This window comes from Thermobia domestica, chromosome 1 (genome assembly GCF_964235325.1).
Source record: "Thermobia domestica chromosome 1, izTheDome1.hap1.1, whole genome shotgun sequence".
Lineage (NCBI taxonomy): Eukaryota > Metazoa > Arthropoda > Insecta > Zygentoma > Lepismatidae > Thermobia > Thermobia domestica.
In genome coordinates this window covers 16329439-16356117 of record NC_137454.1, presented here as the reverse complement: position 1 = coordinate 16356117, position 26679 = coordinate 16329439, and the positions used below count along the sequence as shown (strand labels likewise).

The window sequence follows — 26679 nt, the reverse complement described above, 5'->3', positions numbered from 1 at the left end:
GGTCTCACCTGTATGAATATTGTATGTTTCCAAACGTTATTTTTAAATAAATGACAACCACATTCCTCATATTTAAGAGGTTTCTTCCCTGCATGTCTAAATGCATCTTGACAAATATGAACTTCGAATAAATTCGTGTCGAAGCTTCAGGTATACACATTGAATTTGTCGTGTGTGCATTAACATACGCTGTGCCAAGGTTGAACTTTGACTAATTCACTTTTCACACTGTTGGCTAGTATACATTTTTCCCCAGAATCTATTAACATCTGTTATGCGAAATCGGACTTTCAGTAACATTTCTTTTCCTTGCGAAATGTGAAGTTTCATTTAACCTCTTCACACTTATGGCAGATATGATGCTTTAACTAATTCTTTCCTACTTTTGGTAACTGTGATTTTTTTTAGATGTATTAATATCTGTGCTACCAAATATGATTTTTCAATACATCTTACACAAAAATACAGCAAAGAACTCGTTTCTGATTGGTTATTAATTTCGGCATTTCTTTGATCTAAAAACATATATTGTTGGCAAGCAATAATTCCATTGTTGAAAAGAGTAAATTGAAACGGTTAGTTAAATATTATTTTATAATGTAAAATGAATTAAAATATAATCATATTGAATTAGAAATGAGTAGTTATGTGCAGTTATACTGAATTTAGACCGTAATCGTTTAAAATAAAGATATTTTATATTTGAAATTAGGCCTATTCTACTAATGTACAGGCCTTTACTAATTGTTAGTATACTTTTATTTCATAGTGTTGTTTTAAAACTCTTATACAGCTCACACACGGGCCATAAGCTGGTTTTTCTTATTGTTCATTCACCGAATGAGCAAAGATCATCCCACATGCAGTGTTGAATTCAGGGGTGCCCCTGGGGACATTTCCCCTGGAGATAAAAAAATCCCTCCCCCCGAAGACACATGAGAAACTTCACAAGATATTAATACTGGTATGATTTTCTCCAACATATCCATTCAGCATTATCCCCCCGGAGAAGTTTCTAAATTCAACATTGCTCACACGGGTTTTTTCGCAGACCGTCAACTTGGCGGCGCAAAACGGGGGGAGGGGGGCGCGGAAGCGTAAAATCACATTTTTTTTCTTTAGGAAATTTTCGCGAATTTTCTGCGACCTTAGTTTTCAAGGTATCGTATTGAAATTTTGCGTACGTATTCTGTCGACTTTTGACTATTTTTCATGGAAATATGAAATTTCTATGCTACGAACCCGTCATCACTGGCTCAGCATATATTTCACTATGTTGTAATTGAAGAGTACTATACATCATTCACGAACAAAGGCGTCCACAGAAAATTTCGCAGGGAAGTGAAGAATACAAGCTTTCTTAATAAATATAAACTTTTGATTTGAAAGCATAACTTCCTATTATATAAATTTTATTAACGTATGCAATTTTCCAGAGTGATCGACTGAACCTTCGACCCCCTCTGCGGACCCCCATGGTCATAAATATCATGAGGAATTATGTATTTCATTAATATCCAACCCCCTTGCACGTAACTAAAAGATACCGTCTTTAATGGTCACACAGGCCTACATGAAAGAATAGTTAGGGCTATCTACATCCTTATTGCAAACAGTGTATCACAAAAATTCAGTAGGCACAACTCTATAGTTCTATAAAGTTACGTGTTTTCATTACTAACAATTCAAAGTACTCACAAAGTTTATTATAATTTCGCTGTTGTTACAAGTTAAAATTACAAGCCACACGACGTGTGATCCCCCTCTCACACGCAAACATAAAACAGCACAATCATGATTCGTATGTATTCTGAAATAACTCCTAATGCTTCATATATTTTTTAATAACTTCATATGCATAATCTATCTTTACTTAGCTCCTTAATCCTCAACCTCTTAAATCGAGCTGCCGGATTACAAGGTCCAAAATACACGGGTAGCACGTTTAAACACCACACAATTTCACACAAGCACACATCGATGCGGCGTAGCTAAAGTACATATATACTGAACCGGATGGTTAGCGCGTGTGCGTAAGATGCACGTAGTCCCGGGTTCGATTTCCTGTGGACACTCAAAAATTTTGGTGTTCGCCCAGAGAGTACGGAGAGGACAATTATGGAGCTACCTGTATAAAGAAGTAGCGAACTTCGGTCTAGAAAGCCGGCATTAACACCTTTAGGTAGGCCCGGGTCCCAAAGGTTTTGTCGTGCCAGCAGTGGCGTGTGGTGGTTATGCAACTGGGGAACAGGTCGATATAGATAGGAAATATTGTATAACAAAACAACGGAACTGAAGTAAATGAACACTAATAAAATGTGCTTTTAAGAAATCAGAAAATTTTGTTTGTAGCTTTTTTTAGAACAGTAGTACATGCAGTAGCGGAATTGGGTGTAAAAACTAGGGGGAGGGGAATGCCATTAGTTCAAATTGGTGGTCAAAAGGTCAAATATCTGTAAAAAGCATAGCCAATTAATCGTGTATCGCAAAAAGTACTGCCGCCACTGAGTACAAATGCATGTGGAATCCACACAGTTTTTGATTCCACATAGAAATACACGCATTAACCAAAATTCCACACATTTTGTGGAATTCGACATACATTTGGAACTCTTCCGGCAGAAATGCTCAACTACCATTCAGCCTTTATATTTATCACGTGACTACCAAAACGGCATGCAGCGGCGCAGTCCCGAGCAAATTCTGGAAATCGAGCAGCCATCGAACAAAACAAGTGTGTTAATTACTAAATGGTCCCGATTTCGCTCCAGCTCAATTCATGGGCAGCACTAAATGACAAAAGAATATGAAAAAAGTATGCGCAGCCCAAACCAGGATAGCTAGATAAACGAAACCTGGAACGAAGGAGAGATCTGGGGGCAAAGCCCCCACCGACCAAAGCTATTTTGTATATAAATAAACTTGCTAAATGCCTAGGAATACAGCAGAACGTAAATTTTCCTCCGAGTAAAAATTGCCGGTTTTTCATCAAAATTCCCTGACTTTTCCAGAATTAAAAATTTCCCTGACTTTTTCAGGTTTTCCAGGTTTTCCAGGTGAGTGACCACCCTGTTATTGTGCTTACATTCGCGAAAATATGAATGAAGGACATGTTAATAAAAGTTTAATGTACAGGAGAAAACTTCATTGACATAATTATTCATGCACTAAGGAATATATCATTAAAGGACAAAAAAGCTTGACCCAAATTGAAATCGAACTATAAAATTTTTAGCTTTTATTTATCAGCTAGTTATCACAGGGATCGAGGCGGACAAAGTAATGCATGCATAGGAAAATATGGATATGAAAAAGTGTTTAAAAACTTACCGAAATTTTTGTTTACAGTAAGAGATCTAAAATGATCAAATTAAAATTGTTAAAAGATGGGAAAATATCTGCATTTATGAACAAGTGATGGGATATTAGCGACTGAAATACTCGAGGTATATGTTGGAATGGTAAGAACCTGACATGGTCGAAACAAACATCATGGTCTCAACGACAAACTAATGACAGCATTGCTTTGGTACTAGGACAATTATTTAAAACAGGATAAAGGATTAAATTGGTGGCACTAAAGCACAAAGAGTGAAGGCAACATAATTTGGTTAACAATTAACACAACTTCTGCCAAATATCCGTTACAGACTTTCTTAATCTATGACTTAACAGTTTCAACCTGGTGGCATGTATTACATAAGATATCAAGAAAAATATTAAAGTTAAACAAGTGAATATGATTTCACAGTGTTAAACTAGGACTTCCAAATTATACGAATTCAATATTTAAATTTGAAACTGTATATCTGTAACAACTGACTGTCATAGAGTAACATCAAAGATAGAACCTTTTCCTTGGACGCTGAATCCAAATCAGAAAGCTATAACTAGCTATCATTATTGTTTTTCTTTTTTTGAGATAATTGTTTAGTTAATTGTTAATTTGAAGCACTTTCGATTTGAATAGACAGTTTTGGGACGTTGAAGTTATCGCAAAAAAACTTCTTATCTTTTACAGTTTCTTTATATCAAAATCTGAGATCAGAAGTACTAACAAATTCAACCACTTTCGGTTCCGACATAGTGATGCGGATTATGATGACATATATGCGATTGAAAAGTTGCATCCATTTCAAATACTATTTGTCGCTATCTATTACTGTTTGTGTTCTATGATAAATTGTGAAACCAGAGTGGATAATTTGAACATTTCCGGTTTTAACAGAGGGCTAACGCAAGACATGTAACCTATTTTTGGCAAATTAAATCAATTAAAAAACGCATTTAAATATGATTTACAGTTTTTATCTATAAAAGTAAGTATTGAAAGTGATAACAATACCAAGTTTGAACCACTTTCTAATTTGGTAAAGTAATTGTAGATAGTTACGATGTCTTGTTTTGAGAGCTAAACCGTTACCAAAACAACAGCTATTTTTTAACGGTTTCGTTCCATGCCGATAAAATTGAAACCGGAAATGGCTAATTTTAATCACTATTAGTTTGGATACAATTTCAATGCAGAAGATGGAACCTATGCCACATCGATCGAAAAAAAAAACCTTTTTTTATCTTGTACCGTTTTCTGTTCTGCGGAAATTAATATTGAGACCTGAAGTTGAACTAAATTTGTAATATTGCTGTATCGAGAGAGTATTGTGTATAGCAGCAGTATATTGTCTTGAGACGCTGAATTCTTGGCAGCAAGTCGCTTCTTTTTATATATTACTGTTTTCGTTTTACAGCGATAAATGTTGAAATCGGTATTGAAACAGTCAGTAATAGTTAATTTGAACAACAGCCGGTTTTGCCAGAGTTGTAGATAGTCATGATATGTTGTCTATAGACAAAGAATCGTTCGCAGACAATCACTTCCTGTTAGTCGTTACCGTTTCATTCTACGTCAATAAAGGTTGAAACTAAAATGGTTAATTTGAACAAACGTCAGTTTGAGTACAGGGTTAACGGGCGAAATGGAACCTGTTCTTGAGATGCTGAAGTAATTATCAGAAACAGCATTTTGAAATAATTTACCGTTTATTCTCTACGGAAATCAGTTTTGAAACCGGATGTAATATTAAATTTGAACTACTTTTTGGTTTCGGTAGAATATATTGGATAGTCCTGAAGTTTGCGTCAAGACGCAGAATCGTTTACAAAGAACAGCTTCTCAGTATATTTCCATTTTCGTTCAACAGCGACAAACGTAAAATTACAAATAACTAATTTGGACCATTTCAGGTTTCAGTAGACAGTTAACAGGGTAGACAGAACCTATTGTTCGTACGCTGAACAGAATGCAAATAAAAACGTTTCTGGATATTCTTTTACAATTTTTGCTCTGATACTTATTGACGGACGGAGAAAGCCGTTCTACGAAATTCCCGTCACTTAGGCACAAAATAGTTTAGAAGTTTAAAAACGTGCGTTTGGTTTCATGCATAATATGAATAACATACCACTCAGACAATAATATACCACATACAGTTCAAAAAATTAGCCGTGATATTGTGCCTGATTCGGAACCAGTTCTAGTATGCCCGCTTTGAAATGTAGTGAAATGATTTTCAGTGTTCAGGTAAAACCAACACAAATTTTAACGCACATACGTACTATAGGGACAATAAATGAATAGGACATTTTGATACAGCTGCTGACACATTATGAGTGGCTGAACACGTGATTTGACAGTGTGTTTACGTCCAGAAAACTGATGCCACGGCACTGACAAGGAATAAAAGGTTTAGCTAGATAGTACAGATTCTCAGTTATTTTCTGTGTCAAAGGAATACAATACATAGCTGTACAAAAATGTGCTATGGCGTTGTTCTATCTTTTGTGCGAACCTAAACTTACCTATTCACCGCTATCACCAAAATTGAAAGAAACATTATTAATAAATTTGGACAGACAGAAATGTATTTTGAAAGGAAGATACGAAAAGTGTAAACCTATATATAAACAAACCTGAATACCTAGCCTATCCTAATCTATGGTCACATAATCTAAGATATGTACGAAAAATGCACAAAGCAAATATTAATAATATGTGTGAACATACCGAAATATATTTTTAAAGAAAAATTTGCTGCTGGCATGACTTGAACCCACGCTCTCTTATTCGAGACGCCTATGCATTCATCATCAGACCACCGAGCCAATCTTGTAAATATCAGTTTGTCCACTGCATTCTCACAGAAAAAAGACGAAATTGGAGCTAGATTGTGTCAAAATTGGTAAATTAATTCGTAAGACAATCTGCGTGTTAACATAGCATAACCTCTTCAAGACAACATTCCATTCGGAGGAATAATCCACGTTGTCGAAAGAAACTAAAGTATAAAAATACATGACCATACTTAGCCTCCACTAAACCAATGGTCAACAATTTAAGATAATCAACGAAAAACGCAAGAAGGCAATTACTAGTAACTAATATGAACATATAGAGATGTGTTTTGAGAGTAGAAAATAACATCTACAAAACTTAATGCTAACTCATTTATTTTAATACTATATACATCATACTTATAAATTCTAATTAGATTCATCTTATAATATTTTTTGATTCAACAAGGTGTCTTTATATTCATTAAATGTGTGTTGTTTATATAGAACACTTATCTTTATATACAACACCCTTCTCTTCTTTTTACATTTTTCTTTACCGTACTTTTAAAGTAGTTACGCTTTCAATCGATTTCTGGTGCTTTTGTACATTTCCAATATTAAATCAACAATCTCTTCTCTAATTATATCCTTAACTCCATCTTTCACATTCACAATTATTCTCTTGTTTATTTGTTATATTTTATATCTATTATTTCCTGCATAGTAACTTGTATCGAAGAAATCAATATAGTTCCCTATACCTTTGTATAAACCTTTTGATAAAATATGATAAATGTAGCTATTTGTATCCATATAACATATTTTTATTTTATCCTTATATTTTGGTTTCATCTTATTATAATGGATGTCATACATTAAATACTTTAATAGATCTAATATACTCATTCCAACTGATATCGGTTTATTAAAAGTTAATTTGGTTTTATTTAATAGTATTACACGGATTCTCTGCATAAATAATTACGTTTTTAAAATTTGGTTGAGCGGCAAGTTTTTTTACTGTTGCTGGGACATATTCTAATTGAACAGGCTTACATATTTTCCTATTATATTCCATTGTTATCCGAATACACTTTATCCATCATCTTATAGAGGTCTTTCTGACAGGATTTTTAAGTTTATTTTTCATTTGCGTGTTTAAATCTACATAATTCCTTAACCAATGCAATTGTTCAAATTCTATTATTCGATGTATTTTTTTAATATTAAGCTAAGTAATGATGTGCTAACAGCCTTAATTGTTGAGCCAGGTGAACATATATTTTGAGGAGGTAATGGATAGTCTTTGCGATAATCAAGTAATTCTTTGGAATATTCAAGATCTAATATGTAACTAGTATCACCATTATCGAATATATATGTAAAAGCTACTTCTTTATTTCTTCCTCACTTAACCACCTAAGGCTCTTATGTGGTAGATACTGATTTATAGTTGGTGAGGGCTGGTAATTCTTTAACTGCCTTAATACTTTTTTCACCTTTCTTCATTTTATTGGGCTGACAATATATCACAAAAGAGACACTTCTGGAGCGCAAAACATGCATTTATCAATGTTGAAAGTGATGTTATGCTCCCTTTAATTGGTAAGGACTTGTTTTAACAGCTGTAAATGTTCTTCGAACGTGTCATTTGTGACCAAATTGTCATCAAATTAACAAATGATCCTACTATCTTAATTGACCCAATACATGAGCCACCATCGCGTTTAAATCTTGTCTACCGTTGCGGTATCCAAACTGTACTCTCTGGTATTGGTACATGGCCACTCAAAATTGAATGTTGTAGTTGTTGAGATTTAGGATGCAAGAACACTGATGATAGGATGAGTGAAGATCTAATACGGTAGTGAATGGTTTACCCTGCAATTTACATAATAAATATTCTATCATTTCAGGTTTAATCTGTTGTGGCACTGAATGATTATTGATTGATCTTAGATCAATACATAAGCGTGACTTATTATTCTTCTTGGGGACAACTAGAACAAGATTATCATGAATTGATTGGCTACAAGTAATAACTTGTAGCTGCAAAAACATTTTAATCTCACTTTGTACAAATTTCAAATTTTGTAAACTATCGGACATTGTTTTCGAACTAGTGGCTCAGTGGTATCAATTTCCATTTCGTATTGAAACCCTTTACACCTACTGGAGCAGTTTCTAAAAGTTTCTCTTTACTGAAACGATAAGTCCAATAATTGTTCTTGTTGAATACGAATTAGAGTACTTGCACGATCAACAGCTGGCTTTAAGTGCTTTGCTTACACAAGTCGTTTAACGAACATAAGTTCACCTTTACAAGTAATATTGCTGACATGTAGCTGCTCTGTGTCAACATTTTCCTCCTGAGCTGATTCATCGGATGTGTCATCGGTATCGTCACGGTTTAATGGGAAGGAAAGAAACAACTATTCCAATATTATCATACTCTAAGGAGATATTAGATTGACTAAGGTTAAAAATACTCTGTAGTTGCTCCAATGCATTCAAACCCATTATAAATTTGTCATTAAGGTCAACAACAATAAAAAACTTCTAATGTGAATGCAAGTGAGTCCATCTCGACAGGTAAAACTCTTCTACCCCTACATTTCCCCTTAAATTTTCTACTATAGTCTATGATCAGAACATCTTAAGCCAATTGTAGCTTAGGGAATGAAATATTTTCTGAACTTTATTTCCAAAGATCATAGGAAGCTAGGGACGTTTCTGCGCAGTATGGCACAATGTTTTTACTTCAATCCCGTTCACACGAATATTAATATACGCAGAGTACTGTCGGTTGTAAGCTCTGACAACAGCTTCATCAATTTTATCATTTCCTGTGTCACTTCTTGCATCCTGATCAAGGTTCGAATTGGATTCAAACGTAATATTCCGAACGCGAAATACATTATTGGGGATTTCACTATTTTCTATTTCGACTAATGCCCCCATTGTAATCTGTTTACATATAGTTTTCCCGACTCTCACCTGGCTGGTCATGAATTCGATTCTGATTTGATCTTTCATCACTTTGATTGCTCCACCTTCGATGGTCAGTTTGTCGACTCCGATTGATTCCTCTAAATTGTACTAATTTACGATTATTATGACTTTTCCAATTATTATCTTTTTTCGTTACGAATTTTTTCTGATAGCCCTGCTCGTTATTTAACTCTACATTTTCATTATCGTTATTTCCTGCATTACTTCGGCTTCGTTGGTTACTATTAGTTCCGTTTTTGTGTTTATTGTCACGAGATGCGCCGGTTATTTTAGCTTGCTGTACTCGAAAGGACCGTCCTTCGTTGTATAATTATTACTATTAAACGAACTCTAACCGCGTCGTGCGTTATTATTCTCAGTCAACCTCAAATATTTGATCCTAGCAATAATAGCCAAAAATTGTTGAACTAAGTGCACGGATACAGTGTTAACTCTTCCAGGTACCGGTACACCTTTTCTCATAAAGCAAGACCGCACTCTATTGCTATTTTGAGGTAAAAATTTTCTAAATCCAACTTCGGGTATCTTCGGGAAAAAGTAAACCACGTTCGAACCTTCAAGAAAACCTTTGCAATCGAGAAAAGTTTTGCAGATATGTTTCTACGTTTCTATCAATAGTTTTTCTACGTTTATAGATTGCTTTCCTAACAATTCTTTTAATGTTCAATAGAAAGAGGTTCCATATTGACATAAAGATACTAACTCAAAGTACGAAATGTAAACAAGTAATTTAGACATACGAATTTTAAATAAGCAAATTTTAGAATGATAATAAACCGCTACAATAATACTATCTTGCTAGATCCTAATAAAAATAACTCTTAATATAACTTAATATACTTATTTTTACTAACCATCTTAACTATTATTTCTCTAATTATACGGTACTTCCCTTCACAAATAAGCATAAAGGTGCTTCTCGTACATCTTTTGTTTGTACACAGCTGGTTGATGCTTGTTCGTGTGTGCGTTACATTGGTGGGCTAAATTTTCGCGATCTTACTAAAACGTAACTCTTTACTTCTTGAAAAGAAAAATTATACTCGCAATATTTCTATAACAGATCATTTTTTCTTTCACGCAAACCTGAATTTCTCTCTATTTTCACGAGTTTAACTATTTGCCGAAAATTATTTTAAGTCGTCTGCTGCGTGTACTACGTTACTGAAGTTCTGGGTTCTATATGCAGACACTAAAATGTCTATACTAAATACTATAAAATAATAACAGTTAAATGTTCCAGCGCCGATAAAGTAATTATTGGAAGATTACGATCGTCCTGTCACGGTAAAAGGAATTTAGGTTGAAACCTAAACATCGTTGTTCTTCGTGTTCGTGGAAGCACATGGCTGTGGTTTTATTCCTAAGGATACACCCCTGTTTGTTGAGGGCCGAATAGACTCAGAAGAAAGGAACTTGTCCATCGTTTGATAATGTATGAAATTAAATTATACACCTGGTTAATAAAATATCGCACCGTTCATTAAGTCTGGTCCCGGGGTAAAGGCACGCTGCCCTGAAGCCTGAGGATAAAGGTGCTGTGACATCCAACACTTTAGATTATCTCGTTCGATTCCGAAGTCATAGTTTTCGCCATCTTGGTCTGTTAATTGTACTCATCCGTGATTGGCTGAGGTTTTCAAGCAGGGTTGGCTGGTTTGAACCAAGGTTTAAACCAGCTGGTTTTTTCAAAAAAACCAACTGGTTTAAACCCAAAAACCAAAAATGTTCGCAAAAGTGTAAGTGTTTGTAAAATCTTGATGAACACACATTTGTGGGTTATCACGTTTCACTCCCGTATATTATTCGTATTATATTCAGACCTAAATTCCCCATTCATTATTCAAAAAGATTATACTACAAAAACAAACTTTTTTTTTACAAGTTTATAAATGTTTATTTTGTGATTTTTTTGTAGTTGTTATTATTGTTATGTAATTGCAATCGAAGAAAAATTCTAAATATTGTTTCGTTTCAATGTTTACTATTGATAAAATACATCAAAAATGCCGTACTTTTTGTGTGTGAGTGGGGGGGGGGGGGCAAACAGACCCCATGAGAGGCATTTAGTGAAATAAGTATCTTTGGTATATATCTATGTATAAATGAGTTTGAGCCAAAGTAGACTCAAATAATTCGTATCTTTAATCACTTTTCTTATTGACATGCAGATTAAGTCGGTGTATTTCTTTAATTTGGACCAATAAAAGTCGTTGTTAACTAACTTGAACTAAATTAGTTCTTCTATACTCCGTAGTACTTTGAAATTGTTCATATGTAATTCTGTGTAATGTTTTCACTTGTGCAACTGTTTATGCTTTTGTCCTTCTGAAATGACTCTTGACAGTTATATTAAAGAGCATGTAAAGATCAGTACAACGTATTTTTTTTTATCAGGATTCCTTCGTGAGTGAGTCGGCAGACGTATCGCATTTGTAGCCAACTAGTCCTGGTTCTGAGTTCAAATGGAGGACAATTTCTCTCGGATGTAACTCGAGAAGCGGTTTTTATTCCGCTTTAAGCTTATGTGACACCTTCCAGCATAACCCTGTTGTTGTTGTATAATAACATCAAGGCGAAACAAACTTATTTCTGTCCATATATGATATGAATATATAGAGCAAATCATTTAAACCATAAAAACCTGGTTTAAACCAAAAAAACCTGGTTTAAACCAAAAAACCCGGTTTGTTTTTTTTAAATAAAAACCATGGTTTTTGCCAACCCTGTTTTCAAGTGACATGGAAGGTGGCTTCTCGACTCCATTTGGAGCGTGAGTACCTCTACTGTTCTCGTGGAATGAAACAATAGTCCTTTGTATTAGTTGAACAATTTTAGATTATCAAGAACTAGGTATCGTGAAGGCGAGAGGGTAAATCTCATTACGCAGTAGAGACCATATTCCGTCTGCAGAATAGCAATGTTCGCAGAATATACTGAATAAAATAATTAATCGATTTCCTTTCTTCTCGTCAATTATTTGAGTTCAAAAATAGGTCACAACATGTTTCTCTAAAATTCACAAACACATCTGCTAACAACATATCAGTATTTATACATAAATCATGATATTTTCGTAGGTTATTAATTTTAAATGTTTCCTATACTTTCTTTGGATGCTCATGTTATTCATCGTTAATATCTGATTTCGTAAGCATTTTGAAGAATGCTTTTTTTGGTGGAAATTTTGTATTTCAAAACTTATTCCAATCTTAACCCTTTATTTGGCACTATTGCTGTCAAACAGCATTCCATTCTATTGTGTTATCCGCACGAATTATAATTTCAGTGATTATTTAATTGGTATATTATCTTTTATACAATATTTATATACATGCTTCACGAGTCGCTTGTTCAGATATTTATCTTCGTCAACTGGGGCAGTCAAATTTAGTATTGTAAAAGCTCTATCTCCTACGTTCCGCCGAAAGTTATTTTTTGTTTTTATTTGTAGTTTCTTGCTCTAGGAAAATATTTCAACAAACCTGCTGCTAATTACTGAAAGTATTCTTATAATATTTGACCATAATAGGGCAATGCTGCTCAGTAGCTACACATAAGACCTATTTTATGGCAATGTTGCTCTGAAATAAGCATCCCGTATTTTCTAATTGAAGTTTAAATTGTCCTTCATCATGATATGAGCATTTTGTACGAATCATTTGTTCTCTTGTTAGGTTTGATGACACTTTGCCTAAACTACATGTCATAAATTTAAATGAATCTATAAATTTTAATTTGATAGTTCCAACTTTTGTACTGAATGATATATAACGCTGTTCATTATCAGGTATATTTTTTATTTATTACATCCTAGCTCATTACAAGTAAGCGGAAACCATATCCTGTTATATATAATTACTGACACAAACTCAGGTAGTTTTAAATTACTATTATTACAAAATGCAACTACAAACTTTTCAGTTATCCGATCTTGACGTTTAACTACATGATTTTTTCAGTATATTCTACTTTGCAGTAATATTAGTGCTTCGATTTATGGAATTGTTTTATATGTTTACGTATTAAAAGTAATTTGTTATTTTTTAATATATGTTTGGCTTCTATCGTTAGCTTAATCATAAATTTCTTATTGGCATCTTTACCACTATATGCAACAGAATTTATTATAGTTCCATTAATTTTTACATCATAATAACCGAATCCGAATCGCTTATGCTGTTGATATGTTGTCGTATAGGATCTGTTTTTTGGATAACACTCTTTACAACTCATAACTTTACGCAGTAAATTTCGAAAATTAGCATAAATAACAAATGATATTTTGATTGAATGTTGATAGTTATTTAATTCAACACAAGTGTCTTCTTTTGGCATTTCTATTTTAACAGCTTCGGAACTAGATCAATCTTTCTCATGTTTATCTAATGCATATTGTGAGTAAAAGTATAAAAAACATCTATCAGAAATATTTTCAAGCTCTCCATTTAGTCATTTGTCTAATAAATCTTCTTAAGTTTTTAATCCAACAATAATCTGTTTTATTTTATTTTTGCTTTGACTACGATATAAAATGTACACATATATTTTTTGTTGTATGTTGATGGATACATCAAGTCTTCTTTGTACTTTTGCAATGCTTTACTTTTACGGAAAAACAATATCTTTTAAGTATAGAAGAACATGCATATATTTTGATAGTCGTTGTGGATCTTTTTCAACAGGAAGTAATTCAGTAGCAACTGAATATAAGAAATATTTTTCACCTTTGGTTATTACATAAGTAATAGCTTGTTTTTTAAAAAACATTTTACTTGGTAGTTCTATGTATGATGAGCCTGTTAATGATGCATATTTATTAAGTGCTAATTCTGTGTAGTTAATATTGATAACACCCAACGAGAAAGTCTAGCTTATAAGTCATTCATTCTTGCTCTTTGTATTTCTTTAAATTGGTTGATTTGTATAGTTCTTGTGAAAGTAAGTTTTTCATTTCTCTTCCTTTCTTATATTTACAGTTTATTAAAATATTAACCTTTAACAAATCATGTTTCTTTAAGCTCATATATTGGTGTATTTATTAAAGGTTTTGACGTTGAAATAATATTTTGTTCTAGATCATCATGGGCTTAATAATGTGTTTTAAATTTCCATATTCCTAATCTTGATTTAAATGCTGAATCTTGGAATTTATATTAAATGTTACTGATTCAGTTTTTACTTTCCGTTTTGTTTAATGGAAACATTTTTACAGCTTTCCTTTTATTTAATTTTTTAGGCTTCGGTTCTTCAAAGCTCTCTTCTTTAAATGGGAATATGCTCTGAATCTTTTGGTTTCTTTAAATGTTTTAATATCAACTTTGTCTCATAAATAAACAAATAAATAAGTTCTATTCCTCTTAGCTGGAACTTTCTTTTTAAACCTCTTTCTTTGCATATTTTCCTTAATTCCACTACAATATGCTTACTATACTTCATTTTCTACTTTTGTTCTTTAGCCAGTTGATTTGATCTCACTTTGTTACATTATACTTACAGTACTATGATACTTCTCTTATACAGCTAATATTCACACTACCTGCCAAAATCCTTAGGTTTATTAGAATGATATGTTACAAATTCAGCTCTAATGGGAATATCTCAAAAAGTTTACAAATTATTTTTATATAAAACTTATTCATTTTTCCCTCTGTTCATTTTATTTCTCTACTACATCTATAAGGTCTCTCGTATATCATCACCACTATGGTTTCTGTGTATTTCATCAACCGTAAAATTATCACTATTTTCTCTTAAAATATTCCTGCACATAGGACAACGATGACTTTCTCTTAACCAACAAACTATATATTGAACAAAAAATATCGATAGGACTTTTCGATATCCGAATTTAGATATTAACAATCGATATCGACAAAGTATTGAAACCTGTTCAATACATCGAAATGAAAACAAAGAAAATCGAAAATTCAGAAATGTAAAAAATATAGATCAAAAGTTTCGATATAAGATTTTTGCACGGAGAATTTATTCCATGATCCAATGAGAAGCGTAGGAACATGAGAGTGAAAGCAGCAAAGACAAACTAGTAGGTTATGGAGCCAGAGACACAGTTTATAGTTTCCTTATATATTAGTTTACTCATATACTTTATGTTTCTATGTATTTTCTTGTACTTCAATTTGTAACCTTTCTGGATTCCATATATTTTTTCACACTACTTTCGATAATATTCTGGCAAGATATGAGTTTTCTAGCATTTCGCCAGTAGTGTCGTGTACTCATAGCACTTGACATATTTCTTACTGCTTTTCTATGCTAATTCATACTTTGTGCACTTGAAGATGAAAGCGCTGAGCTGTTCCATGTAAAATCGAAAACTTGAGAGAAGGACCTTTACATAATTCGTAATTTTGTATTGGCAATATTCTTAATATGAACCATTGAGGGCTAAATTATAAATAAACAAATAACGCTTCGCTGATATTTTATGAGAAAAGTTATAGATAAATAATTCAAATTGGACAAGCTTTGCTTAGATAACGATTTATGGTCATAATGATCGTTTCTCTTTAAAGAAAACCTGTACAGAAGAATCCAGTCTGGTGTATAATATACCGTTTTTAAAGATACTAACAGTCTACTTTGTCGAAAAGATACTTTATAGTTCTTATGTTGTTGCTAAATCTATACATAATCTGTTGTAGGTAACACTAGTCAACAAGGTTTTCGTCACAAGGAAAAAGAAATAAAATCTTTGAGTTTTACGCCCTACGCCTATGCCGGTTAGGCTAAATGAAACGGTGATGATGATTAATCCATGAAATGGTGGAATAAAGAGTGGGAGGAAACGGGAGAACGCCGAGGAAACCCACGCACACGGTGTTTGTCCACCACAAAGTTCACTTGGCGAGGGCTGGGATCGAACCCGGGACCCCAAGCACCAGAGATGAACCCTCTACCACTAAGCCACCGCGGCCCCTTTGTCACAAGGAATCTGAATAATATTCTAAACTAAGTCGAGGGTGCTAAATTCAAAAAATGAAATCAGTTTTGTCTATCGGGCTCAGTTTTCTTCTGACATGCTATCCCTTTTTATTGATTTCCTTCAAAATCGGTAAAAACGCCGCATATGGTTTATTCTGCCATTGTTGAAGTTAAGTAACTTGCAGATTTATTGATTCAAACAAAGTTGAGGAAAAGTGAGATAAAATCGAGAAAACTGCAAGGAACTCCGATGTGCGCCCCTGAGGCCAAAGATTACACTCCAGGAAATGAGTGACGTTTGGCTGCAATGACGATGAATCATATTCAATCACATATAATTGCATTGATATCCTTGGCACCTGTGTCGCTGCATTGTGAGTTCTGATAGGGTGGGATGTGGTTATATGTTGCTCTAGGTTAGTGAAATTTGAGTGTTGGCTGATTCAGAAATAGAAAATGCCTTGTACCTGTGTCAATAATGCAAGGTCTGTTTCTTCTACCTGTGGAGAGGTAACTGCAAAGTCATAAAAACCAAAATTCACCGTGCTCGTAAAGAAGTACTATCATCTTTATTTCGAGATAAGGTTGGCGACAAAGACAAGAAATGGGCCCCCACATAGGCTGCTTGACATGTGTTAGACTGCTGATAGGCTGCTATGAGACCTGTATGCAACAGTGAGCCATTACCGGTACCAGTGACTCTAGAACATGTGATAGTGAGTGACGATGAATTTAGTAACAAGCTTAAATAAGGTTCAGAAGCTGGGTTATCCACTCATGCCGACCCAACATTTGAATAGGCCTGTGAATCAAATACGCCACATTTTCACAGAAGATTTCAGCGATCTTGTCCTCGATTTAAATTTGTCTAAGCAGCAATCTGAGCTTTCAGCTTCGCGACTGATACTATGGACTCTCTTTTTTCTCCCGATGTAAAAGTGAGTGTTTCTTGTGACCGCCATGCTGCTTTTTCTGAATATTTCTCGAAGGTGACGTGTTTTTGTTTTTTGTAACAATATCAAATTCGTTATGGAGACTCTTGGCCATCAATGGAGTGGAAATAACTAGCATCTGCTCATAGATTCTAGTACATTGATTCTCAAAGCAGACCTTCTCTACAACGGGAACAATTATGAGACTTTCAAACTCTTTTCACTCTTATCCAATATGACAAATACAAATGGAATATCTGTGGAGATCTAAGGGCAATTGCTATTCTGCTTGGCATACTGTTGTGGTACACAAAGTACTGCTGCTTTCTATGCGAGTGAAAAAAAATCACTATTGTGGAAAAAAATGGCCTGCTTGCAATGAACTGCTGCCTGGACATAAAAATGTGGCGAACACTTCCCTTCCTGACTAAAATTTTGTATTTACCTCCACTGCACATTAAGTATGGACTTTTCAAAAACTCTGTGAAAGGAATGGACCAAACATCACGTGCATTCATGTTCTTGCGACAGAAGTTTCCAAAGATCAGTGAAGCTGAAATAAAGGAATATTTCTAGGACTGCAAATGAGGGATTTAATGAATGAGGAGAATTTTTTTGAGTAAATAGTATAGCTGTCATTTGTAAGTGTGTGCAAAAAACTTTTAGGCAACCAAAGGGCAGAGAATTACGGCGAGATTGTAGATATATTAGTGAGATCATCGTACGGGATGTACATGTCAGTTAAGCTGCATTTCCTAAATGATAATTTCGGCTTTTTCTCGGAACCTTGGTGACATTAGTGACGAACATGGTGAACGCTTTAACAAGATATTTGTCACATGGAAAAGCGTTACGAAGAGAAGCGGAGTGCAGGAATGTTGTCTGACTATTGCTGGACCTTACGACGGGACTCTTTTGACGCTTCGTTTCGCAGAACGTCGGATACAAAATATTTCTAGATAAGTTTCTTAATTTTTGCTTACTTCTATGCTGCTGTTCCTTTCTGTAATAATACCGATTTTCAAAACTTTATGTATGTTAGAAACTATTGTTGCGAAACTAGGTCTTTATGGCAAATAAATGGAATACGTAAGCTGCAATTCTGCAATTTTCTTGTGAGAGAAACTTCATTTTCTTTATTTACCACTGTAACCTGATGTATATAGCTGTAGGTAAGTATATAGGGGCTGTCCACAATTTACGTAACGTTGCGTTTGATCAATTTTTACCTCCTCTTTTCCCCTTGTCACCTTTCGTATCGCAATGACCAACCCCTCTCCTCTTTATTACGTAACACTTTTTGTTTTTTCTTTTTTCACAGATTTTGCTTATTATGGGGTTATTACAACAAAAATCAAATTTTAGTGGTAAAATTTCTTATTATAAAATGCTTGTATTACCGTAATGATATTTTAACACCAAAAATTGTTTAATTAAAAAGTCTTAATTGTTTGAAATTGCATATTGTCGTTTCCCCAAGGAGGTCGCACCCATCTTCAAAAGTCAGCAGTGATTGGGAAAGAGGAAATGTAGCCGGAACATGCAGGTGAATAAAATATAAAGAACTGACATAGACCTCTTTTCCGGTATCAAGGATGCTTCATGCATTTGATGTTCGCCAGTGTCTACGACGGAAAGAAATATTCTTCCTTATCGAGCACAGACTAGAAGTGGCTTCACACGTAAAGGAGCACGGACATCTCGATTGTGAAAAAGCTTTTGAGCAACTTCTTTGGACTTTGGGCTTTACCTTACCTTTTTGCAAACAGGTCTTGTCCTAAATCGGTGCCATGATGCGAATAAACTGGATTTCTCCAGAAACATTCAAATCCAAAAATACCAATAAAAAAAACCGGTACAAGATGAATATCAGACCAACTAAGTTTTTAGGATTTTTAGTATACTAAGTTTTCAGTATTTAAGTTTGTTCTGCAAATCGTGGATTGTTGCGTCACGGAAACTATTATTTCACGAGAAAAGTTTTTTTTTTTTTTCTATTTCACATGGGAAATCCCTTTGAAAAATATAGTGCCTAATGATTCAAATAAAAGGTTTTAAATAATATTCTTAGAAATACTGATACGAGTGGGAACGCGATGGCATCTTCAAGCGGTGGTTACAGTCAGTAACAATTAACTCCAGAAAACTGTATGCTATAAATGCAATACTGGGATAGCCACAAAATGAAGTTTTGTTGTGGGAGACCCGGGTTCGATTCTCAGCGGAAGCCCATGAGTTTCAGATTTCACGTTAATCAGTACGCCCGTCTCATATAGCCTTGCTGCTAAACGACACGTTAAACTTAAAATCAACTCAACCTAATGGGTTTTATTGTATTGTAATACCCTCAAGAGTTCACAAAAACATTTATTTCACTCATATAATAAGACTATGATAAGGTCAAAACTTCACCCTCAGTTAGAAGCGACGCTGGCGCAAACAATACGAACAACTCCAGCAAAATTTTGAAACGAAATCAATAAAAGTATATTGCGTGGTTTGTATCTACACCATTTCCACGTTTATCTCAATTCTAAAAAGAAAGTAACTCATAATTTATTTTAGTGATCTAGTAAGATAGATCTGATCTCAGATAAACAATCTGGAGTTATAACCAAATAATTCACAAAAGCTGGTCCAAGTATGAAATATATTTTAAGTAGAACGATTGGAAATGTTTTGTCGACTTGTACCTAGGATATTCTTACATTACTTTAAATTATTATGATAAAATCTTAATTTCACTCGCCTAAGAGAAATGACACAATCTCAAATTATACCATAACCAGCCAGAAGTAGGAAAGGAGAAGTTCAGATGCCAAAGGTTGAAACAAGTTTAGGGACAACGATCGAGATTTTTCTCTTGTTTGTGAATAGAGAATATCCTACATCTCTTTTCATTCTAGAAGGATAAGACAAGATTTACTTCACTTTGCTACTAGGGATAGCATGAAGTCAAATACATATTATTACGATAGCATCTAGAGAGGCGCACACAAGATGTTCAAATTCGGAATTTTTTTCAAATAGAACGAATGGTACTTCTTTCGTAGCTCGTAGCCAGGGACATTTTTACCCTTTTCTAAACTTTAGGAAGGTAAAACTAGTAATCTTTTACACTTATTCAATAAAAAAGACAAGATCTTACATTTCGCAGTTGGAAGCAGAAGGTGAAAGTCAGAAACATGTTATAAAAAGAAAAAAAAAAAAAACTCCACTCGTTCTATCTGAAGTATTATTGAACTTGAAATTAGTAATTGTATCTTTTCTCCTTCTCAACGCAAAGGATATAATTTGAAATTTTGTTATTTCTATTAGCTGGCCGGAATAAGTTATTTGTATTTATTTTCTATGACCTAATGGATCCGTAGATACCAGCAACGAAAAACTATCAATTCCTTCTACTTTTCACTTATTTTAAATTGGGCCTCTTATTTACGCTGTTCTGAGAAGCTACCGTGGAAGTGTTTCATTTCAAATCAAGTTCTTGATACACGATGACAGTGGAAGAAAACGACAGAACCACGAAGAAACCAACGATCTCGATTTTTTCCAGTAGGTAGTTCGCTTGGTTAGAACTGGGATTGAACCAAAGATCCTATGCATTAGATGTAAACGCTCTACCGGTGAGCCACCGTGGCCCCGAAAATACATCAAGCCGAATTCCTGAAAGGAAGTAACTATGCAAGGAATTTATGCACGAATCCTAAGAATGAATGTGCAACCTTCTTTTCTTTTTTTTAAAATAAGAATTACCTCTTATCTTCTGATTTGGTAATGTCTTTGGAAGGCATCCGGAAAAGTGTGGCTGGGCGAATTCAGTATAAATCCCGCGTAAAATCACAAACATCCATATTTTCTTCCCATATTTCACGTTTGAATTTCGAAAATTTTCGAATGCCTTGAGTCACGCTAATTGTTCTTTTACAGAAGGCTCTATATGTGGAACACTATCGTTGAGCACCCAAATTGTAAATATGTATAAGAATTAGTGGCAATTATCTAATCAAGAATAAAGTAATCACTATTTCATCCCGATAGTCTGATGACGTATGTGTGGTATCTTTATAAGATTTCTATGTTCTGTATGGTATCGATCACGTGTGTTTCTGTGTACAGCTAATCAATGTGTGCCGTACCACTTCCAAACTGTAGATTACTAATTTACGTTCGAGGTATGTTCCAACCTGTTTCTCGCGAAGTACCGGTATTGCTTTTTACCTGTAAAATTTCCGAAACTATGTAACTGCATTATCAATCTGAACAAGTTACTATACAGAAAATATAGCATCAACTTTGTCGTTCAACTAAAACATTTTTTGTTAATTGAACCAGTTACTATACAGAAAATATAGCATCAACTTTGTCGTTCAACTAAAACATTTTTTGTTGTTTGTTTGTTGTCATTAAAATAGGACGCGCAAGTCTCCTCAACCACTATTTTTTAGCGTTTTTTTTTATTACTTTCGGGTTCACTCGAACAGGCGGTCCTACGAAATAGAAAATTTATAGGTTTATTGCGATTCAAAATATTTTTCGTGAAGGAATGAGAGTTTGAATATAAGTGATTACAGTCAGTGCACACTACACTGAAATGAATTCTGGGTGATGGTGAAAGTAATGTATATAGAGGGCTAAGTGTTCTTTTCCACTATCCCCGTTTATGAGTATATCCCCCGTCGTGACGCGCCTACGGAAGCAACCCCTCGGTACCGCCCGGCCCCATGAATCGCTTAGATAGCATTTGTAAAAATGAAATGAAATCTTTGAGTTTTACGTCCCACGTTTATGCCGGTTAGGCTAAAGGAGACGGTGATAAATGAGAGATGAGTGAAATGGTGGAATGAAGAAAGTGGGAGGAAACGGGAGTACCCCGAGAAAACCCACGAGCACGGTGTTTGTCCACCACAAAGTTCACTTGGCGGGGGCTGGGATTGAACCCGGGACCCCAAGCACCAGAGGTGAACGCTCTACCACTGAGCCACCGCGCCCCCTAGATAGCATTTGTACTTTTTAGTGGCTACCTAACACAAATTGATTCGTGTTTTACGCAGTGCAGTGTTCATATTATTAGTCTGCACCGTCTTTATGCTGAGCCCTCCTCAAGACAGTGTGCAAGTAGAGCTCAACTGCTATATCGCCGCAGAAATTTTAGAAAATTTACCAGCCGAGTTGGAGAATTTAGTTTGGATTGTCAGGAAGAATGAGTGAAAGTCAGATGAGAAGGATAGTTAAAGTTACTGATTTGGTTAGATAGCATTGGTGCTTTTTAGTACCCACCTAGCACAAGTTGGTCTGTGTCTAATGCACTTGTTTCTATAAGAGAGGTCTGTACTGAATTTCAAATAATAATGACTATCAAGTGGCTGGGGTCACAACCTAGTATTTTGCGGGAAGAACTAAATAATATTTGTTTTTTTTTCTTTCTTCGATATTTCCCCGGGCCGGCAGTACAGCAGTAAAGCCTCAAGTAGTAATTGAGTCCCTCATTTTGTGCATGCTTTGCTAAAACAAATAAAGAAGCTCAAACCTAACCTGATAATATAAAAAATGTTTCAAAATTTGATAGAACTGTCTGCTCACGTAATGCTATACAGAAAAATTAAAACAAAATCTTTAATGCCGGCTAGGCTATTGTAGAGGGTGATATTGAGAAATCAATGAAATGGGAATGAAGAAAGTGGGAGAACCATGAGAAGCCATGCACGCAGTGTTTGTCTAATACTGCAAATTTCCCTTGGCGCGCGCTGGGATCGAACCAAGGACCGTGTGCACCAGAAATGAACGCTCTACCACTGAGCCACCCTGGCCCTGAAAATACATAAAGCCGCATTCCTGAAAAAGAAGCAGATATGCATGGAGTTTATGCAGTACTCTTTACAATAAACCTGCACCGTTTTTTGGTTAGAATCATCTCCTATCTTTTGTTTTGTTCGTCTTTAGAAACGTTCTGCAAATTGAGGCTGGGCGAATTCGACATAAATCGCGGGAAGAATTACAAATGTCGATATATATATATTTCAGTACATCAGATTTCACTTTTGAATTTCGGATGCCTTCAGACAAGCTACCTGTTGTTTACAGAAGACTATATATAGAACACTATCGTTGACCACCCAAATTGTAAATATGTACAAGAATTAGTAACAAATATGTAATAAGTAATAAAGTAATCGCTATTCCATCGAGATAAAAGCTATGGGTGCCTTCCATTTCAATTCAGGCAGAGCATCTACCATCACCATCTCAGATATTCTTGTAACTTTTTTATAGCAACTAGACATGTTTTTAAGAGACCCATACTTTTTCGTTGTGTCGAAAAAAAATTTTCCCCGAAGTAATGGCTCATCAAAGACGGGGAGTACAATCTATGAACTGTAGAAGACATGGAAAATGGTCAACTTCTGAATTGAATTGAATTGAATTTCAGCTTAGCGTCCCTTTCAGCAGCGAGGCTAGATGAGACGTGGACCTACTGATTAACGTGGAATCCGAACCACATGAGCTCCCGCCGGAAATCGAACCCGGGTCTCCCGCGCCAAAGGCGCGTATGCTAACCGCTTAGCCAGGGAGAAGCTCTGGTCAACTTCTGAGCTTCACCATTCGGCTATGGAGACAGGTACAAAAAATGAAAAAAAAATGAACCTTTGAGTTTTACGTCCCACGTTTATGCCGGTTAGGCTAAAGGAGGCGGTGATGATGAGATGAGTGAAATGGTGGAATGAAGAAAGTGGGAGGAAACGGGAGAACCCCGAGAAAACCAAAGAGTACGGTGTTTGTCCACCACAAAGTTCACTTGGCGGAGAATGGGATCGAACCCGGGACCCCACGCACTAGAGGTGAACGCTCTACCACTGAGCCACCGCGCCCCCCAGAGACAGGTACAGTTATAATTCTTGTTGTGGTATGTATATAGGGATATAAACAAAATATATTTTATTATAGTTTGGTTTGCGCATGTGTATCTTTTTGTACATAATTTAAACAAATGAAAGCCAATTTATCTGAAAGTCGAAGTTTGCGAATTTTTTCGAGCACTTTCGGTTCGAATTTCAAAATTCTGTTTTCACTATTGGTAAGACCTAATTACCCGATTTAAAAAAAATATATATATCGCTTCTGTATGCAACCGTTTTGTCGCAAAAAATTCAAGAAATTGTAAAATTTTCAAAAATCGCCATTTGTGGGCGCCATTTTCTTGAAAACACAATCTTTTAAAATTCTGAAATTTTGTCAGATTGTTCCTACTTTACATGAATAATAAACACACCAAATACAATTTTCGACCAACGCTTCATGAATTAACTACAGCCTTTTATAGTTAGTGAAGTTTCGTTAACTTTGATGTCAGTTAGCAACACTGGAAACAATAAAAGTGCAATGATTTGATTATGTATATGGTTCACATTCATTAAATGAAGAATAAAAGGTTTTCTTGACTGTTTTTTTATTCTTTTGATCAAAAAGGCTCTCTGAAAAATACGCATGCGCAAACCAAACTAGAATAAAATACAGTTTAATTATATCCCAATGTACACTCATGTCCAAAATGATTGTCGCATATCTACAGTTGTTTTCTTGTAAGAATACAACTTGATAATGATTTTGCATTGTACTTTTCATAGTGACACTATGTGTATAATCGGGAAATGTGTATTTGTGGTAAATTTTATACGAAAAATTTACAAATACGAAAGTCAGAAAGACACAACGAAGTTTCATTTTCGTTTTACTGTTCTTTTGACATGGGATTTGCCACATACATGTCTTTGCCGATTATACACATACTAACATTATAAGAAATACCGCACAAATTCGTTATCAAATTACATTCCTACAACATATTTATAGACATGCGACAATAATTTTGGACATCAGTGTACGTACCACAAGAATTATAACTCTATCTGTCTCCATAGGCGAATGGTGGGGCTCGGAAGCTGACCATTTTCCATGTCTTCTACAATTCATAAATTGTACTCCCCGTCTTTGATGGCCCATTACTTGGGAGGAAAACTTTTTTCGACAAAGCAAAACAAAAAAATGGGTCTCTTAAAAAGATGTCTAGTTGCTATAAAAAAGTTTCATGAATATCTAAGATGATGATGATACATTTTTTTTTCCTGAGTTGCCTGAATGGAAGGCGCCTATGAAAGATTTGGCTGGTGTTACTATCTCCCCCAATCTAGCACATATAAGATTTACAACAATGTTACATACTTTACAAAATATAGCTGAGCTAGGGACAGCGAGCGAAGAGAGTTAGAAGCCCCCAAGGCACTTGTACTTCTACCTTTATCACGATTTAGAAAAAAAAAAAAAAAAAACAATGTATCCGGTTCTGAAACCATGAAAAAGTTGGGGGAGATACTAAATGCCATCCAAAGATTTGTATGTATGGTATCGATCACTTGTGTTTTTGTGTACACATTTTTCATGTGTACCGCGACACTCCCAAACTGTAGATTATTAATTTACGTTCGAGATATCTCCCATACTTTACTATTTCTCGCGTAGTACCGGCATTGCTTTTTATACCTATAAAATTTCCGAACCCATGTAACTGCATTATTAACCTAAACCAGTTAATATATAGAAAATATAACATTACCTTTCTCGCTCAACTAAACTTTTTGTTGTTAATTGTTTGTAATCATTAGAGTTCGAGGAGCAAGTCTCCTCAACCGCTATTTTTGTTAGCATTTCTTTATTACTTTCAAATGCAGGATCTTCTACTGGAAATTCTGATTTCACCGTATCGATGTTCAATTTCACATCCAAAGAATATATTGCTACATCCTTCTCCATTGCTTGCTCTCCTTCCGATGTAGAAAATATTAATTCTTTGTTGTCTGTCATCAGTTCGTATGTCCACCCTTTCCCTTCGAGTGGATCTTCCTGGGGAAAAACACTGTCGATTTCTTCTTTACACATCAATTCCAACTTAATAGGCTCTTCACCAGCCATTATAACTACAAATTTAATACCAATTTGGAATTGCCCTTGATACTTTCAGTTTATTTTATACTGCTAGTGTTAATAAAATGACTAACAAGTACAATCATACATGCAACTTAACACTTGTAATCAATAATATTGTCCGATTTACATAAAACACAGAATATTTTTCTTCTTCTTCTTCTTCTTCGGTTGCCTCTTCTCTTATCGAAGATCACTCTCCCGGCAAGTATACACATGATAATAATAATAATAATAATAATAATATAGACATGAAACTTAAGTATAAGATAGGGATGGCCAATTCCGGAATTTTTACTTTCCGGAATCCGGAAAGTAAAATCGGAAAATTCCGGATTTCGGAAAAATTCCGGAATTCGGAAAAATTCCGGATTTCGGAAAAAATCCGGAATTCAGAAAAATTCCGGATTTCGGAAAAATTCCGGAATTCGGAAAAATTCCGGAATTTGAAAAAATCCGGATTTCGGAAAAATTCTGGATTTCGGAAAAATTCCGTAATTCGGAAAATTCCGGAATTTGAAAAAAATCCGGATTTCGGAAAAATTCCGGAATTCGGAAAAATTCCGGATTTCGGAAAAATTCCGGATTTCGGAAAAAATCCGGAATTCGGAAAAATTCCGAAATTCGGAAAAATTCCGGAATTCGGAAAAAATCCGAAATTCGGAAAAATTCCGGAATTCGGAAAAAATCCGGA

At 34.8% G+C, this 26679-nt stretch overlaps 1 protein-coding gene across 2 annotated transcripts in view; it reads right to left on the bottom strand.

Moving 5' to 3' along the window:
• Window positions 1-26102, bottom strand: part of LOC145683546 (uncharacterized) — a 71953-nt gene extending 45851 nt beyond the window's left edge. For both annotated transcript variants that reach the window (XM_081754898.1, XM_081754891.1), the window contains exon 1: window positions 25618-26102. In XM_081754898.1, coding sequence (XP_081611024.1) covers window positions 25618-25973 — 356 coding nt within the window. In that variant the 5' untranslated portion in view covers window positions 25974-26102. The remainder of the gene's footprint in view (window positions 1-25617) is intronic.
• Between the last annotated feature and the right edge of the window lie 577 nt (window positions 26103-26679).